At 43.2% G+C, this 16,412-nt stretch overlaps 1 protein-coding gene across 2 annotated transcripts in view; it reads right to left on the minus strand.

The window, feature by feature from the left end:
- LOC115116594 (enhancer of filamentation 1-like) overlaps nucleotides 1-10,334 on the minus strand; it is an 80,242-nt gene extending 69,908 nt beyond the window's left edge. The window contains exons 1-2 of one of the 2 annotated variants that reach the window (XM_065018024.1): nucleotides 10,262-10,334; nucleotides 9,872-9,989 (exon numbers count right to left, since the gene is read on the minus strand). Coding sequence is in view for 1 of the 2 variants with exons in the window: in XM_065018023.1 (XP_064874095.1) it covers nucleotides 3,898-3,909 (12 nt within the window). In the remaining variant the exon portion in view is untranslated. Of the gene's footprint in view, nucleotides 1-3,897; nucleotides 4,158-9,871; nucleotides 9,990-10,261 lie in introns of those variants that run through there. The other variant, XM_065018023.1, reaches the window with a different exon arrangement.
- Nucleotides 10,335-16,412: the final 6,078 nt, after the last annotated feature.

Genomic DNA, 16,412 nt, shown 5'->3' on the forward strand with positions numbered 1-16,412 from the left:
TGGAGTAGTAGAGAGAGGAGTAGAGTAGTAGAGAGTAGTAGAGAGTAGTAGAGAAGTAGAGAGTAGTAGAGAGTAGTAGAGAGAGGAGTGGAGTAGTAGAGAGTAGAATAGAGTAGTAGAGAGAGGAGTGGAGTAGTAGAGAGTAGTAGAGAGAGGAGTGGAGTAGTAGAGAGAGGAGTGGAGTAGTAGAGAGTAGTAGAGAGTGGAGTAGAGTAGTAGAGAGTAGCAGAGAGTAGTAGAGAAGTAGAGAGTAGTAGAGAGAGGAGTGGAGTAGTAGAGAGTGGAGTAGAGTAGTAGAGAGTAGTAGAGAGTAGTAGAGAAGTAGAGAAAGGAGTGGAGTAGTAGAGAGTGGAGTGGAGTAGTAGAGACTATTAGAGAGTAGTAGAGAAAGAAGTGGAGTAGTAGAGAGAGGAGTGGAGTAGTAGAGAGTAGTAGAGAGTGGAGTGGAGTAGTAGAGAGTAGTAGAGAAAGGAGTGGAGTAGTAGAGAAAGGAGTGGAGTAGTAGAGAGAGGAGTGGAGCAGTAGAGTACTAGAGAAAGGAGTGGAGTAGTAGAGAGAGGAGTGGAGTAGTAGAGAGAAGAGTGGAGTAGTAGAGAGAGGGGTGGAGTTGTAGAGAGAGGGGTGGAGCAGTAGAGAGAAGAGTGGAGTAGTAGAGAGAGGGGTGGAGTAGTAGAGAGAGGAGTGGAGTAGTAGAGAGAGGAGTGGAGTAGTTGAGAGAAGAGTGGAGTAGTAGAGAGAGGAGTGGAGTAGTAGAGAGTAGTAGAGAAAGGAGTGGAGTAGTAGAGAGTGGAGTGGAGAAGTAGAGAGTATTATAGAGTAGTAGAGAAAGGAGTGGAGTAGTAGAGAGAGGAGTGGAGTAGTAGAGAGTAGTAGAGAAAGGAGTGGAGTAGTAGAGAGAGGAGTGGAGTAGTAGAGAGAGGAGTGGAGTAGTAGAGAGTGGAGTGGCGTAGTAGAGAGTAGTAGAGAAAGGAGTGGAATAGTAGAGAGTGGAGTGGAGAAGTAGAGAGTATTATAGAGTAGTAGAGAAAGGAGTGGAGTAGTAGAGAGTAGTAGAGAAAGGAGTGGAGTAGTAGAGAGTGGAGTGGAGAAGTAGAGAGTATTAGAGAGTAGTAGAGAGAGGAGTGGAGTAGTAGAGAGAGGAGTTGAGTAGTAGGAGTAGAGAGAGAGGAGTGGAGTAGTAGAGTAGTAGGAGGAGTGGAGTAGTAGAGAGAGTGGAGTAGTAGAGTGGAGAGTAAAGTAGAGAGGAGTTAAGTAGTAGAGAGGAGTGGAGTAGTAGAGAGGAGTGGAGTAGTAGAGAGTTAAGGAGTGGTAGTAAGAGTGGAGTAGTAGAGCAAAGAGTGGGTAGTAGAGAGTAGTAGAGAGTAGTAGAGGAGTAGAGTAGTAGAGAGAAGAGAGGAGAGTAGTAGAGAGTAGTAGAGAGAGTGGAGGTAGTAGAGAGTAGTAGAGTGGAGTAGTAGAGTAGTAGAGGTAGTGGGAGTAGTAGAGAGGAGTAGTAATAGAGAGAGTAGTAGAGAGGAGTGGAGTAGTAGAGAGTAGTATAAGGTAGTAAAGAGGAGTGGAGTAGTAGAGGGTAGTAGAGAGAGGAGAGGAGTAGTAGAGAGTAGTAGAGAGGAGTGGAGTAATAGAGAGCAGTAGAGAGTAGTAGAGAGAGGAGAGAGGAGTGGAGTAGTAGAGAGGAGTGGAGTAATAGAGAGTAGTAAAGAGAGGAGAGAGGAGTGGAGTAGTAGAGAGTAGTAGAGAGTAGTAGAGAGGAGTATACCGATCCAACCCCTACAGGGCCTGATAACAAACCCTGTAGCCCTAAAGAGCCCTGGAGTATAAGGCTGAATACACAGGCATGACGAAACACACATGACGCCGCAATCACTTTTCCCTTAGGGAAAGCGCCATGCACTCAGAAGTGTGAAGTGGACTTCTAATACTAATGAGGGGTCTTCTAATACTAATCTAGATGTGGGTTATTTTCCCAAAGATTAAGGCCAAACCGAGTATTACAGCGTTGTGGTAATTTAACACTGAAGTCATTGGCCCTTAATACTACCGAAACACCAGAAAACTACATCACAGCTTTGCATGACAGCCAGCTCTGACATTCCTAATATAGTCAGATAACACAGACTTCAGACCCAAGCACATGACTCCAATAAAGAACAACAGAGGTGGTTATTTCAGTAAGTACAGTATTTTGGAGGATTCCAAACAGCACCATCAGTCGGTTCCAGAACGTATGACCAGCTCTCTTGCCAAGTGCCCTACATTTCCTTGATAGTGCGAAGTAGACAAAAGCATTCCAATCGAGAAGAGTACTGAACCTCAAACCATAGTAGGAAGTGGGGTCTTTTCATAAGCTCCAATCAATGCCTTACAGAGTTTGTTAATGGGGATGGAAAGGTCAGGTTCTCTTGACTTAGGAGTTGAGAGACAGACTCCATGCCCCCAAGGCAGGAATTTATGCTGATGCTGAGGCATAGCCAGGCCCTGATTGAGCAATCTCTGTTTCTTTACAGATCTCATGAACAGTGAAGTCTATTCAATTATGCAATCTAAGCAGCTTTTAAAAAACCCTGAATATGCTATGTCATGGAGACAATTATGTATAAAGAGGTTTACTTGTTACAACAGGCCAGTCAGTGCTAGGACTCACACCCACAGAGTAGAATGGGTTAAATCTACTTCACTGAAAGTCTCGTTTGTTCGTCAGACCTGGAGTGTAAACTAAATATATTGGCCAAACAAAGCTACAGCCACGGTCGAACGGACAGCAAGGGGATACCGAGAGATAACTCAGAATGACTGTGCCGACATATCCTCCTACTAAGTAACCTGATTCGATACAATCATGTATTATTTATTACCCGTGAAGGTATAGCATTCACTGTCAACGCATGAGTATTTGATTACTCCGAAATAAATCGACCCATGGGCAGAGGAGAGAGAATTATTGGGAAGAGGAGAGAGAATTATTGGGAAGAGGAGAGAGAATTATTGGGCAGAGGAGAAGGAATTATTGGGCAGAGGAGAGAGAATTATTGGGAAGAGGAGAGAGAATTATTGGGCAGAGGAGAAGGAATTATTGGGAAGAGTAGAGGGAATTATTGGGAAGAGTAGAGGGAATTATTGGGAAGAGGAGAGGGAATTATTGGGAAGAGTAGAGGGAATTATTGGGAAGAGGAGAGAATTATTGGGCAGAGGAGAGAGAATTATTGGGAAGAGGAGAGGGAATTATTGAGAAGAGTTGAGGGAATTATTGGGAAGAGGAGAGGGAATTATTGGGAAGAGGAGAGGGAATTATTGGGAAGAGGAGAGGGAATTATTGGGAAGAGGAGAGGGAATTCATCGGTAGAGGAGAGCATTCTTATGTAGGCTAGTATTCAGCGTCGCATGCGATTCGAGCATCACTTCAGCACTTTAAATCCCACTTCGCCCACTTTGGATGAGCGCATAGCCTACGCACAGAGAAAGCAACCGGACATATATATTTTAAACCAATGTAATTAATATCGTAATGTCCCTGTTTATGACTGGAGGCCAAAGAACGAACTGGCAGACCACGGAACACCCTCTTCCCGCGTTGACATCCCAAGGCAGCGGTGGGCTAAATGTCTCCCTGGGTAACATTGTTACATAAATGCGGTTAGCCTACAACACTGTTGTTACAACATTGTTACATATAAACTGAAACTAACTCAGGTTCATTCTTGTTTTTATTTGTGGTGAAAATAGTTAACTTTTCCCCAATACATAGCCCTAGGCTACATAAAGTCTAGTCTGAAGGAGATAAAATATTGGTGTTTTGCCAGTTTATAATCACACAATAATTTAATAAATCCGTTACAACAACCATGTCAGTGAATTCCTGAAGATCTCATTTAAATGACTTTGTGAACAGTCACTTACTTTGTACTTCATTTTGAGCGCCTCGTCTTCTCTCTGACTCCGGGGAAGTGTAAAATATCCGCTTGTCGTGTCAAAAAGAACACATGTGAATGTCGCAACGAAACGTTTTATTTTGCGATCAAAACAGCCATCAAGATTTGGTCAATGGTAACGACAATAAAAAAAAAAGCGAATGTTTCCTTCAATAATTTTCAACACAGTCGTGCGTATCACCCAGGTTCTGCAATATACTTATCTGGTTGCCGCTGAACGAGAATGATCTTACTACATGAGCGCCTCAGATCATTTACAATGTCTCTTAACTCATTGGTCAAGTCGCTGCAGAGTACAACTGACGTCATATAATGAACGGCCTGCTACGATGTTAAATGTCCATGTCTGTTGATTACGTTAGAGACAAGGACCACTGGAGGAAAGCGTTTATAAAATGTAGTGAATTAGGACTCAATGTCCTATGGGACTTCGCTTGATGCAATGTACATGCACCTATAAAGGTATTTTAGCCATCACTAACAGGCAGGGTTGGGTTACTTTATAAATGTAATCTGTTACCTGTCCATAATTTTAAAAAGTAACATAATTTTGGGATTACCCCAAACGAATCTGATTACATTCCGTTATTTTTTAGATTAATCCCCTTAAGATTAATCCCCTTATTAACTCCCCTTAAGAGGCATTAGAAGAAGACAAAATAAATATTTACCAATTAAACAACATCTATTGCAGGATAAATCAATGTTAAAGTTCACATAGCTGGCCACATATGGATGTTTATTTTTACTTTATAGGTTGGTTATTTAGGCTTCTTCTAACTCATCGCTTTCTACTACATATAATAATATGATTAAATGATATCTTTACATTAAAAACCAAAGTCTATCAGAATTCCAGTCATTCCAATAAATGTTATACCCCTTGATCTTCAAGAATAGTCCTTGGAAATATGGAAGGATAGATTAGCCAAATTGTTTTACCTGAGCATGACACCAAAACTAAGGACATATTAGCCAGCCCTACTCTGTTGTTAATGATTTTGATGTCATGGAGGACTGATTGGGCTCATTGATTCCAGTTGAAAAATAAATGCTGCGCTCGTGGAATGGCTTTGAGCACTACTGAAAAGTGCAATTTACATGTGAAAAATGAATGCCATATTCTGCATTTTCTATAGGCCGATTGTTTACCTTTTGTTGGTGACACTTTGACATCTTGATAATATGCAGCTGTTTAAAGGGCAAATCCACAGATGAAACGATAACAAAACTGCCACCCCATGTCTGTTTTGGTAAAAAGCTGAGGTATGGGGAAATGTAACCACTCTCATATGAATAGACAAAGCTATGGATGCAAGGACTGAACACCCATCATATAAAATGTATAGTTTTAACCATGTTATGAGGCTACACAGTGTTTGTTTACAATGACAATGGACACACCTTCTCATTGCAGGGTTTTTCATAATTTTGACTATTGTCTACATTGTAGAATAATAGTGAAGACATCAAAACTATGAAATAACACATATGGAATCATGTAGTAACCAAACACATGTTAAACAAATCAAATCAAAATATATTTTATATTTGAGATTCTTCAAAGTAGCCACCCTTTGCCTTGATGACAGTTTTGCCCACTCTTGGCATTCTCTCAACCAGCTTCATGAGGTAGTCACCTGGAATGTATTTAAATTAACAGGTGTGCCTTGTTAAAAGTTCATTTGTAGAATTTATTTTCATCTTAATGCGTTTGAGCCAATCAGTTGTGCTGTGACAAGGTAGGGGGGGGGGGGGTATACAGAAGATTTGGTGAAATACCAAGTCCATATCATGGCAAGAACAGCTCAAATAAGCAAAGAGAAATGACAGTCCATATTTACTTTAAGACATGAAGGTCAGTCAACAAGGACAATTTCAAGAACCTTGAAAGTTTCTTCAAGTGCAGTCTCAAAAACTATCAGGCGCTAAGATGAAGCTGGCTCTCATGAGGACTATCACAGGAAAGGAAAACCCAGAGTTACCTCTGATGTAGAGGATCAATTCATTAGAGTTAACTGCGTCTCAGATTGCAGCCCAAATAAATACTTCACAGAGTTCAAGTAATAGACACATCTCAACATCAACTGTTCAGAGGAGACTGCGTGAGTCGGGCCTTCATTGTCGAATTGCTGCAAAGAAACCACTACTGAAGGACACCAATAATAAGAAGAGACTTGCTTGAGCCAAGAAACAGGAGCAATGAACATTTGAACGGTGGAATTCAAGGCACACTTAACCAGCATGGCTACCAGCGATATGCCATCCCATCTGGTTTGCGCTTAGTGGGACTATCATTTGTTTTTCAACAGGACAATGACCCAACACACACCTCCAGACTGTGTAATGGCTATTTGACCAAGGAGAGTGATGGAGTGCTGCATCAGTTGACCTGGCCTCCACAATCACCCAACCTCAACCCAATTAAGATGGTTTGGGATGAGTTGAACCACAGAGTGAAGGAAAAGCAGCCAACAAGTGCTCAGCATATGTGGGAACTCCTTCAAGACCATTGAAAAAGCATTCCTTATGAAGCTGGTTGAGAGAATGCTAAGAATGTGCAAAGCTGTCATCAAGGCAAAGGGTGGCTACTTTGAAGAATCTTAAATATAACATATATTTTGATTTGTTTAACAATTACTACATGATTCTATATGTGTTATTTCATAGTTATTCTACAATGTAGAAAATAGTCAAAATAAAGAAAAACCCTGCAATGAGTAGGTGTGTCCAAGCTTTTGACTGGTACTGTACATGGTGCATATATAAGCGTAGGCTGACGTAGCAGAGGGTCTGTTGATGTACCCGGCCGCCAAACAAATAGAAAACCATCCGGAAAGCAACCACTGCATGTTTTGTCTGTGCCAGGTACACCGCCATTTAGGCGTAACCAACCCAAAACATAAAGGTATAGCTCAACCAAGTCATGGTCACCAGACAATGAGAATAGTTTCCGTTCTAAATCTAGCTCTTCATCCATATGTTCCTTCTACATATTCGGTGAGAGGTGTTGGTGAGAAAGTTGGTGCATTAACAGGGACAGGTCAGGAGGAACTACTTTTGTTTGACCTCATTGAACAAGCTCATCATCACTGCAACACTAAATCATAGCCTAGGGCCTGTAGGCCAACTCGTTGGCATTGAAACCAAAGTAAGTTTCATTATGTGTAGACATGGTAGTGAACTTGTGCGAGCAGGACATGTGTGGATAAAGAGTGGGTGAAGTTGATGTAAGTCATCGGTTCCTTCATGTACTGTTGATCATAGAGCTAGCCAAGCCAACATGGAACATTCCATTTGTGTTATATCTTGTCAACAGTTATATCCTCTAAGCAATGGAAGTTTTACTGTTGGCTCACTGTCAGGTAAACTTTCATAAACTGATTAGGGAGGGCACAGGAAATCACAAATAGACACACGCACACAGACACACACACACACACACACACACACAGACACACGTGTTTGACTGGAGAGGTCACTACCACAACAACAGACATGAGAAGGACTCATATTACCACACACACACACACACACACACACACACACACACACACACACACACACACACACACACACACACACACACACACACACACACACACACACACACGTGTGTATTTGAGAAAGAGCAAGTGTAGCAGAGTATTTACCAATTGAGGTTCATATGACAGATGGAAGAAAAAGGAAGTGCGTTTCTACTGTATGTTTCATGCTTTTTTCAAGCTTCAACAGAGTTTCTGTTTCTATGATAATAAACGATTGTTAATCAACATTTTTTTTTGGAAACATACGTTTCTGAACTATTTCCAGTGAATTATAAAAAATAAAAAATTTGAGCATCACAAATTGTCACAAAAATGTGTCGGGCCTAGTTATTTATCAGTAGCTGTACTTTACTTTACTATTTATATGTGCTTTTTACTCCCATACATTTTCCCTGACTCCAAAAAGTACTCGTTACGTTTAGAATGCTCAGGCAGGACAGCAATATGGTCCAATACACGCACCTATCAACATAACAGGTTGTCATCCCTACTGTATCTGGTCTAGCGGACTTACTAAACACAAATACTGCGTTTGGTGTGTTGTAGTGCGCCCCTGGCTGAGTGTAAATGATGTCTGAGTGTTGTAGTGCGCCCCTGGCTGTCCGTAAATGATGTCTGAGTGTTGTAGTGCGCCCCTGGCTGTCCGTAAATGATGTCTGAGTGTTGTAGTGCGCCCCTGGCTGACTGTAAATGATGTCTGAGTGTTGTAGTGCGCCCCTGGCTGTCCGTAAATGATGTCTGAGTGTTGTAGTGCGCCCCTGGCTGTCCGTAAATGATGTCTGAGTGTTGTAGTGCGCCCCTGGCTGACTGTAAATGATGTCTGAGTGTTGTAGTGCGCCCCTGGCTGACTGTAAATGATGTCTGAGTGTTGTAGTGCGCCCCTGGCTGACTGTAAATGATGTCTGAGTGTTGTAGTGCGCCCCTGGCTGTCCGTAAATGATGTCTGAGTGTTGTAGTGCGCCCCTGGCTGTCCGTAAATGATGTCTGAGTGTTGTAGTGCGCCCCTGGCTGACTGTAAATGATGTCTGAGTGTTGTAGTGCGCCCCTGGCTGACTGTAAATGATGTCTGAGTGTTGTAGTGCGCCCCTGGCTGTCCGTAAATGATGTCTGAGTGTTGTAGTGCGCCCCTGGCTGTCCGTAAATGATGTCTGAGTGTTGTAGTGCGCCCCTGGCTGTCCGTAAATGATGTCCCGCCCCTGGCTGTCCGTAAATGATGTCTGAGTGTTGTAGTGCGCCCCTGGCTGTCCGTAAATGATGTCTGAGTGTTGTAGTGCGCCCCTGGCTGACTGTAAATGATGTCTGAGTGTTGTAGTGCGCCCCTGGCTGACTGTAAATGATGTCTGAGTGTTGTAGTGCGCCCCTGGCTGACTGTAAATGATGTCTGAGTGTTGTAGTGCGCCCCTGGCTGTCCGTAAATGTAAAAAAACAAGAAAATCGTGCCGTCTGATTTGCTTAATATTAGGAATATGACTTTTACTTTTACTCAAGTATTTTTTTTAACCTTTATTTAACTAAGCAAGTCAGTTAAGAACAAATTCTTATTTTCAATGACAGCCTAGGAACAGTGGGTGAACTGCCTGTTCAGGGGCAGAACGACAGATTTGTACCTTGTCAGCTCGGGGGTATGAACTTGCAACTTTCCAGTTACTAGGCCTACACTCTAACCACTAAGCTACCCTGCCGCCCCAAGTAGTATGGATGTTCAGTACACTTTTTCCAGTATTTAAAACCAAATACTTTTCAAACTTTTACTCAAGTAGTATTTTACTGGGTGACTTTAACTTTCACTCAAGTAGTATTTTACTGGGTGACTTTAACTTTCACTCAAGTAGTATTTTACTGGGTGACTTTAACTTTCACTCAAGTAGTATTTTACTGGGTGACTTTAACTTTCACTCAAGTAGTATTTTACTGGGTGACTTTAACTTTCACTCAAGTAGTATTTTACTGGGTGACTTTAACTTTCACTCAAGTAGTATTTTACTGGGTGACTTTAACTTTCACTCAAGTAGTATTTTACTGGGTGACTTTAACTTTTACTTGAGTCATTTTTATCTATTAAGGAATCTTTCCTTTTATTCAAGTATCACAACTGAGGTATTTTTTCAACCAGCGTCTCCTTTTTTGTCTTGACATTGAGTGGGACTTCAATATTCATGATAACTTATCTTTTCCCCCTGATAGACACACCATGGACCTTGATCAGACTGTTTTTCCTGCCCCAACAGCATCTAATGAGAAAACACTTACTAACCCCCCCCCACCTCACCCCACCCTCACCTTCTAAACAAATGTCCTGCCGAACCACTCTCTTTTATCAACCCTCGTCTAGCTGTTGCTAAGCGAATCATCACACAATCCCTTAATTGTTCAATAATACACACAACCACTCACTTTTATCAAGACGTAATCGCTCCGGGGCGGCAGGTAGCCTGGTGGGGCGGCAGGTAGCCTGGTGGGGCGGCAGGTAGCCTGGTGGGGCGGCAGGTAGCCTGGTGGGGCGGCAGGTAGCCTAGTGGTTAGAGCGTTGGGCCACTAACCAAAATGTTGCTAGATCAAATCCCAGAACTGACAAGGTAAAAATCTGTTGATCTACCTCTGAACAAGGCAGTTAACCCACTGTCATTGTAAATAAGAGTTTGTTCTTAATCTGACTTGCCTAGTTAAATAAAAAATGTATGTTCTTCACAGAAGTTGTTATCATTGTTTTGTCATAACAGTGTAATATTTATTGTGCTAACCAAGAAAACACTGTCTAAATAACATAATATAAAAGGGACTTACTCCGTCTCTATGCGTGTGCAGTGTTGTAGTTTAACAGCACAGATGAGACTTAAGGTCTTGTCTTAGAGAGTATAGTGGTGAAGAGAATAGAGGTGAGAAGAAACGCCCTAGTTAGCATCTCGGAGCAGACACCGCCTTGCAAGAAAGCCTTCCTTGTGTGTGTGTGTGTGTGCGTGTGTGCGATTGGTTAAGAACGTTGGGCCAGTAACAGAAATGGCCGCCTAGTTCCTAGGAAACTATGCAGTATTTTTTATTTTTTATTACTGCATTGTCGGAACTAGAAGCACAAGCATTTCGCTACACTCACATTAACATCTGCTAACCATGTGTATGTGACAAATACATTTGATTTGATTTGAAAAGGTTTCAGGTTCAAAACCCCGAGGTGATTAGGTCAGAAATCTGTCAATGTGCCCTTGAGCAAAGAACTTAACCCTAATTGCTTAACCCTAATTGCTAAGTCCCTCTGGATAAGAGTGTGTGAACATTTTGGTTTTTGATACTGATTCTCTGCTGCTCTGTGTTACCCAACCAAAATCCCCTGTTTGAAGAGTCTGCAGACAAGCCAAACAATCAAAGGCCGGAGAACGATTAGTGTTAGCGTTTAGGCTCACAGTGTTCCCTACCCCACGTTCCCATGACAACAAGTCACCATGGTCATATCATTCTGTACTAGAGCTACTGTAGTGTGGCAGCAGAAGCAGCTCCCAGAACTGTGTGTGGGGTCTTGCCATCTCTCCTGCTGTATTATCATACCAAACAATGGCACCAGTTTGGCAAGACAACACAAACAGATCTTGGCCTACATTATCACAGGGAATTGCACCACAGAAATAGCCTTACAAATAGCCTTGTAATTACCCTTTCATCTTTGTCTGCTTATGGGTATCGGTGAAGTCTGAGTTGCGTAAGAGCCCTGTAGATTTCACCTCTGTTTAACAGGGACAGACGTCTTTCATAAGAAGGTCCCAGGGTTCTGTGCTAAACTGTGAACCGGACTGACGGTTGAAGGATCTCCAGATAGTGTGACATGACAACAGGCTCTCTGTGCTGGGTAACGATAGGGTAGAGGTGGCCCCTCGTGGATTATAGCCTTCACACTCTCCCAACCACCTTAGGCAGATTTATGGGTCTGCCTCCCTACCATGCCTTGGCTGCCTCCCACCTTGTCCAGCGGGGCCCAGACAGGGTGTTTGTCCTAAACAGCACCCTATTCCCTACATTGGGCACTACTTTTGACTAGAGCCCTATGGGGCATACATAGGCACTACGTAGACAATGTGTATAGGAATTATAGGAAACTACCTAGGGAATAGGGTGCCATTTGGGACTCTAACTTGGTGAGGCCCCAAGTTCGGCCCCCCGCTCGTCACCTCTTTGTGGGCCGTGACCCCCAGTGACCTCGTGACCTGGCAGCAGCATGATGGAATGCTGGGCACGCTAAGACAAGGGCGTCAAAATATGGAATTAGCCCACAATGTTTCTTATATCCTTATATTGATAGGTGCCATTTTGAATTGACATTGAACCCTAATCCTAATCTGCATCGCGGAAGTTCACCTTTACACATGATTGAAATTTAAAGGCAATCGTTCTGCTCTTGCAGAGACTGCATTCATGGTAAACGCTGCCTATGTCGGCTCAATCTGAAATCACCTTTACATTTCTATCACGCAATCTATAATGGTTCAGCGCTACAGAATGAATAGAGCCCTAAATCTGGAACGCCTCACCTGTATCCCAAATGGCACCCTACATAGTGCACTGCTTTTGACCAGAGCCCTATGGGAGTAGGTCTGCCATTTGGGACGTAACCTGGATCTAGCTGGGTGTACCTGAGACAGAGGAGAGCTGAAAACATGTGGTCAGTAGTTACACAACTGGGACCGGTCCAATCCTCAAACTGTTTACTTTTCCTTGGGTTGTAAAATGGTGGTATTTTTGTGACAACGTTCACTGCTTTTCTGCGCTCTCTGTGTTCTTTGTAACCGCAGACAACCCCTGTTCTCCTTGCCATCTTTTTTCCGGCTTATTCTAAAGCCAGTCATTATAGATGGCAAAAACATTGCATGGGTTTTCTTGAATAACAATCCTGGGTAACACTTTATTTGGATAGTCCATATGTAGATGCTCTACAGACTATCAGTAACAATTTTTTAATATATGTTTTATTTATTTTACCCGTTTTCTCCCCAATTTCGTGGTATCCAATTGTTTTAGTAGCTACTATCTTGTCTCATCGCTACAACTCCCGTACGGGCTCGGGAGAGACGAAGGTTGAAAGTCATGCGTCCTCCGATACACAACCCATACACAACCCAAACAAACCGCACTGCTTCTTAACACAGCGCGCATCCAACCCGGAAGCTAGCTGCACCAATGTGTCGGAGGAAACACCGTGCACCCGGCAACCTTGGTTAGCGCGCACTGCGCCCGGCCCGCCACAGGAGTCGCTGGTGCACGATGAGACATGGATATCCCTACCGGCCAACCCCTCCCTAACCCGGGCGACGCTAGGCCAATTGTGCGTCGCCCCACAGACCTCCCGGCGGTTACGACAGAGCCTGGGCACGAACCCAGGGTCTCTGGTGGTGCAGCTGGCACTGCAGTACAGCGCCCTTTAACCACTGCGCCACCCTACTAACCCTAACCCTAACCCTTAACCCTTATCCTAACCCTAACCTTAACCCTTATCATAACCTTAACCCTTATTCTAACCCTAAGCTTAACCCTTATCCTAACCCTAACCTTAACCCTTATCCTAACCCTAACCTTAACCCTTATCCTAACCCTTAACCCTTATCCTAACCCTAACCGTAACCCTTATCCTAACCCTTAACCCTTATCCTAAGCTTAACCCTTATCCTAACCCTAACCTTAACCCTTATCCTAACCCTAACCCTGATCCTAACCCTTATCCTAACCCTAACCCTTATCCTAACCCTAATCTTAACTCTTATCCTAACCCTAACCTTTATCCTAACCCTAACCTTTATCCTAACCCTAACCTTAACCCTTATCCTAACCCTAACCTTAACCCTGATCCTAACCCTAACCTTAACTCTTATCCTAACCCTAGCCTTAACCTTTATCCTAACCCTAACCTTAACCTTAACCATTATCCTAGCCCTTATCCTAACCTTTGTTCTAACCCTAACCTTAACCCTTATCCTAACCCTTATTCTAAACCTAACTCTAACTGACTTAGCAAGCAGTTGCTTATCGACATATAGTTTGTTGATAGTAGGAGAGCATCTACAGATGGAAAATCCAGACTATCAAATAAAGTGTGTCCAAATCCTGTATTGTTTTAAAACTCTTCCAGTTCATTACATTTCCAAGCAGTGTTACAATTGAAAGCACTTTCTTTTCATGCAAAAACGTAGTATATCCACCCCTGATATAGTTATTCAATGCCGCTGTGGACAATGACAGAGTATCTTCGATTTATGTCATTTTCTCAGCATCATTAGAGAATTATTTATGGAGCAGAGTGAATAGTAATGTGTCCAAGACTAGACTCTGTGGTACTCCAGAAACTCCCGGTTCGACGGCCCTTCAAACAGCCAATGTAAACGTTTCCTTTCGGTGGAAGTGTCACAGCTATAACTCTAGGAGCTGAATAGATCTCCTTGTCTAATGGCGTGTCGTTATTTGAGCTTTCAGACTGAGGTGGTATACATGATACACAACCACCCAAACAAGGTCATAAAAAAACAGTCAGAGAGATGGATTGCGCTTGATAAAGTAAATACTCAGCCTATTTTAAAATGATGCTCTATAACTATTTTATATTTTTAAAAATAAATAAAGATTTAATGGCATTTTACAGCACCTAGATTAAAGTCCTGTTCTCCTGTTGGTCTCTCATTGTACGTTGTTCTGATTCTGACGCAGTTTCTCGTTGTACTCATTTGTTTCAGTATAAGACTTTTGTTTTCTAGTCCGGAGAAAACTGTTCATCGTCCTGTTTACCAGTCGGCCACTTCAGAACCATACTTCAGCGTCATCTAGAGTTTTACAATTGAAATGAATAGGTCACACTTCTGTCTCTCGGTCGCTTCATAACCATTGTTATGAACGTTCTCAAGCCGCCCAGCAACTTAGTTGTGCCCAAAAGCTTGTCATAAAGCCCAGTCATTTTGAACAGGGGATAACGACTGTTTTGTCTAAATTACACGATAGAGACCTGGATTAGGCAAATATTTAGTTGGAACATTTATCATGTCATCCATTATCATGTCATCAAATTGACTTCAGACAGATAACTGGTGGTTTCCCCTCAGTCTTAGCCAACTAGCTAACGTTACATACTACATCTAAAGGCAATCTGGCAACATCAAAATGACGACACAAGGTTTTCCCACAAATGATTTGTCTATTTTAGAAATGACATTGAATTTCTAAGCCACTGTAATGCACTTTCGATTAAACCTTCATCAGCGCCAATTGACAAAGCATTTGAGTAGAACTATCAGTCGGGCATCAGTCCTAAAACGAATGTTCAAAACAATATTGTGATGAAAAGTGCAACCCATGAGTGGGAATAGGAGTGAGGTATTTCATTGTGCTCTCACAAGAAAAGATGGGTATCTAATTCTGAACCACATCGTTGATCGTAATAAGCTCTTCGAGACAAAAATAGCCCACCTTGATAGTGATGTCAAGGCCCCTACATCTCAGCCAATCATTCAGTCCATTGAACAGAACAGCAAGTCCTTACCACCTAAATACATTTCACACACTCCTCCCTCTGGCAATTTAATGGTGATAAGGGGCTGTATCTCAAACGACACCCTATGCCCTACTGTACACACATAAGGCTCTGGTCAAATGGAGTGCACTATATAGGGGATAGGGTGCAATTTGGGACAGAGCCAAGGTACCTGAGGGTTTAAAGGTAGGGGGTGTTGGCATAGTTGGGGGGCTCAGTGAGTGATGAGGGCTGATAACGTGTCGACACTTGCATTTACAAGAGCGAGACACCCCCGCCTGTTTGGTAGTGCAATAAGACCCTTGGTTGGCACGGTGACAGACTGTGTGATGGTAACGGGAGGGACCCCCCTCCCTCTGTGTGTGACGGGGGGATGGGGTGATGGGGTATGGGAGGGAGGGGTGGAGGGCTCTGTGAGTGTTCAGGCCACAGGGTTTTAAAGCAGCACCATTGTCAGAGTGAGAGGGAAATGAGATGATTTAAGCTGCTCTTGAGACGATATGGGAGGGGGTTGTGTTTGTCTGTGTGTGTGTGAGATCGAGATTGTGGGTCCACATGAGTGTTTGGGTGTGTTTATTATCAATATCATCCAAATGGGATTTGCTACAAGCGTTATGCACTAACGAGCCTATGGAGGAAGTCTGCTCAGTCACGGCCACTGTACCACTCATTCCCAGCATGCAGATGTCTTCCTCCGGTCTTCTTTTTCTCCATGTCTGTGTGACAGATCCAATACATGTGGACAGCCATTTACAGAGAAACACAGCTTTGAAATAGAGACGAGAACATAGTGGTTATCTTCTGGTTATTTTAAGGTCGGTATCCATCTATCCTTTGTGTTTTTGTGGCCAGGGGTGGAGGGGGCTGGTGCGGGTGGGATACCTAGGACCTGGGGGTTAAAAGTGAAGCTTCCCCCCAGACACTCTGGATGGAGCTTACCCCCATAGACTCTGGATGGAGCTTCCCCCCATAGACTCTGGATGGAGCTTCCCCCCATAGACTCTGGATGGAGCTTCCCCCCATAGACTCTGGATGGAGCTTCCCCCCATAGACTCTGGAGGGACAGAGATGGGGCCCCTGGCCTTCAAAATACAAACAAACATGCATGAATGCAAACAGGCACGCACATGCATACGTGCACATATGTGGAAACGCACGCACACACACACACACACACACACACGCTAAATCTAACCCCAACCTCTCCCGGGTTCAGTCCTCCATTTTGTTTGGAGACAAACAGCCCTCAGCCGAGTGACCTATGTTAGGGTCATGCTATATAGTAACTGCTTCTCCCTTCATTTAGAGATCCCTTCTCTTGTTTCTCCTCTATGGCTTTGCCACCCTCCAGCTATACCTACAATACCTACTTGTTAGACCCAGGCATGTTGTGTTAGATTCATCTTAATCTTACCAAAACACGAGGAGGAACAAAAC

This window comes from Oncorhynchus nerka, linkage group LG4 (genome assembly GCF_034236695.1).
Source record: "Oncorhynchus nerka isolate Pitt River linkage group LG4, Oner_Uvic_2.0, whole genome shotgun sequence".
Taxonomy (NCBI): Eukaryota; Metazoa; Chordata; class Actinopteri; order Salmoniformes; family Salmonidae; genus Oncorhynchus; species Oncorhynchus nerka.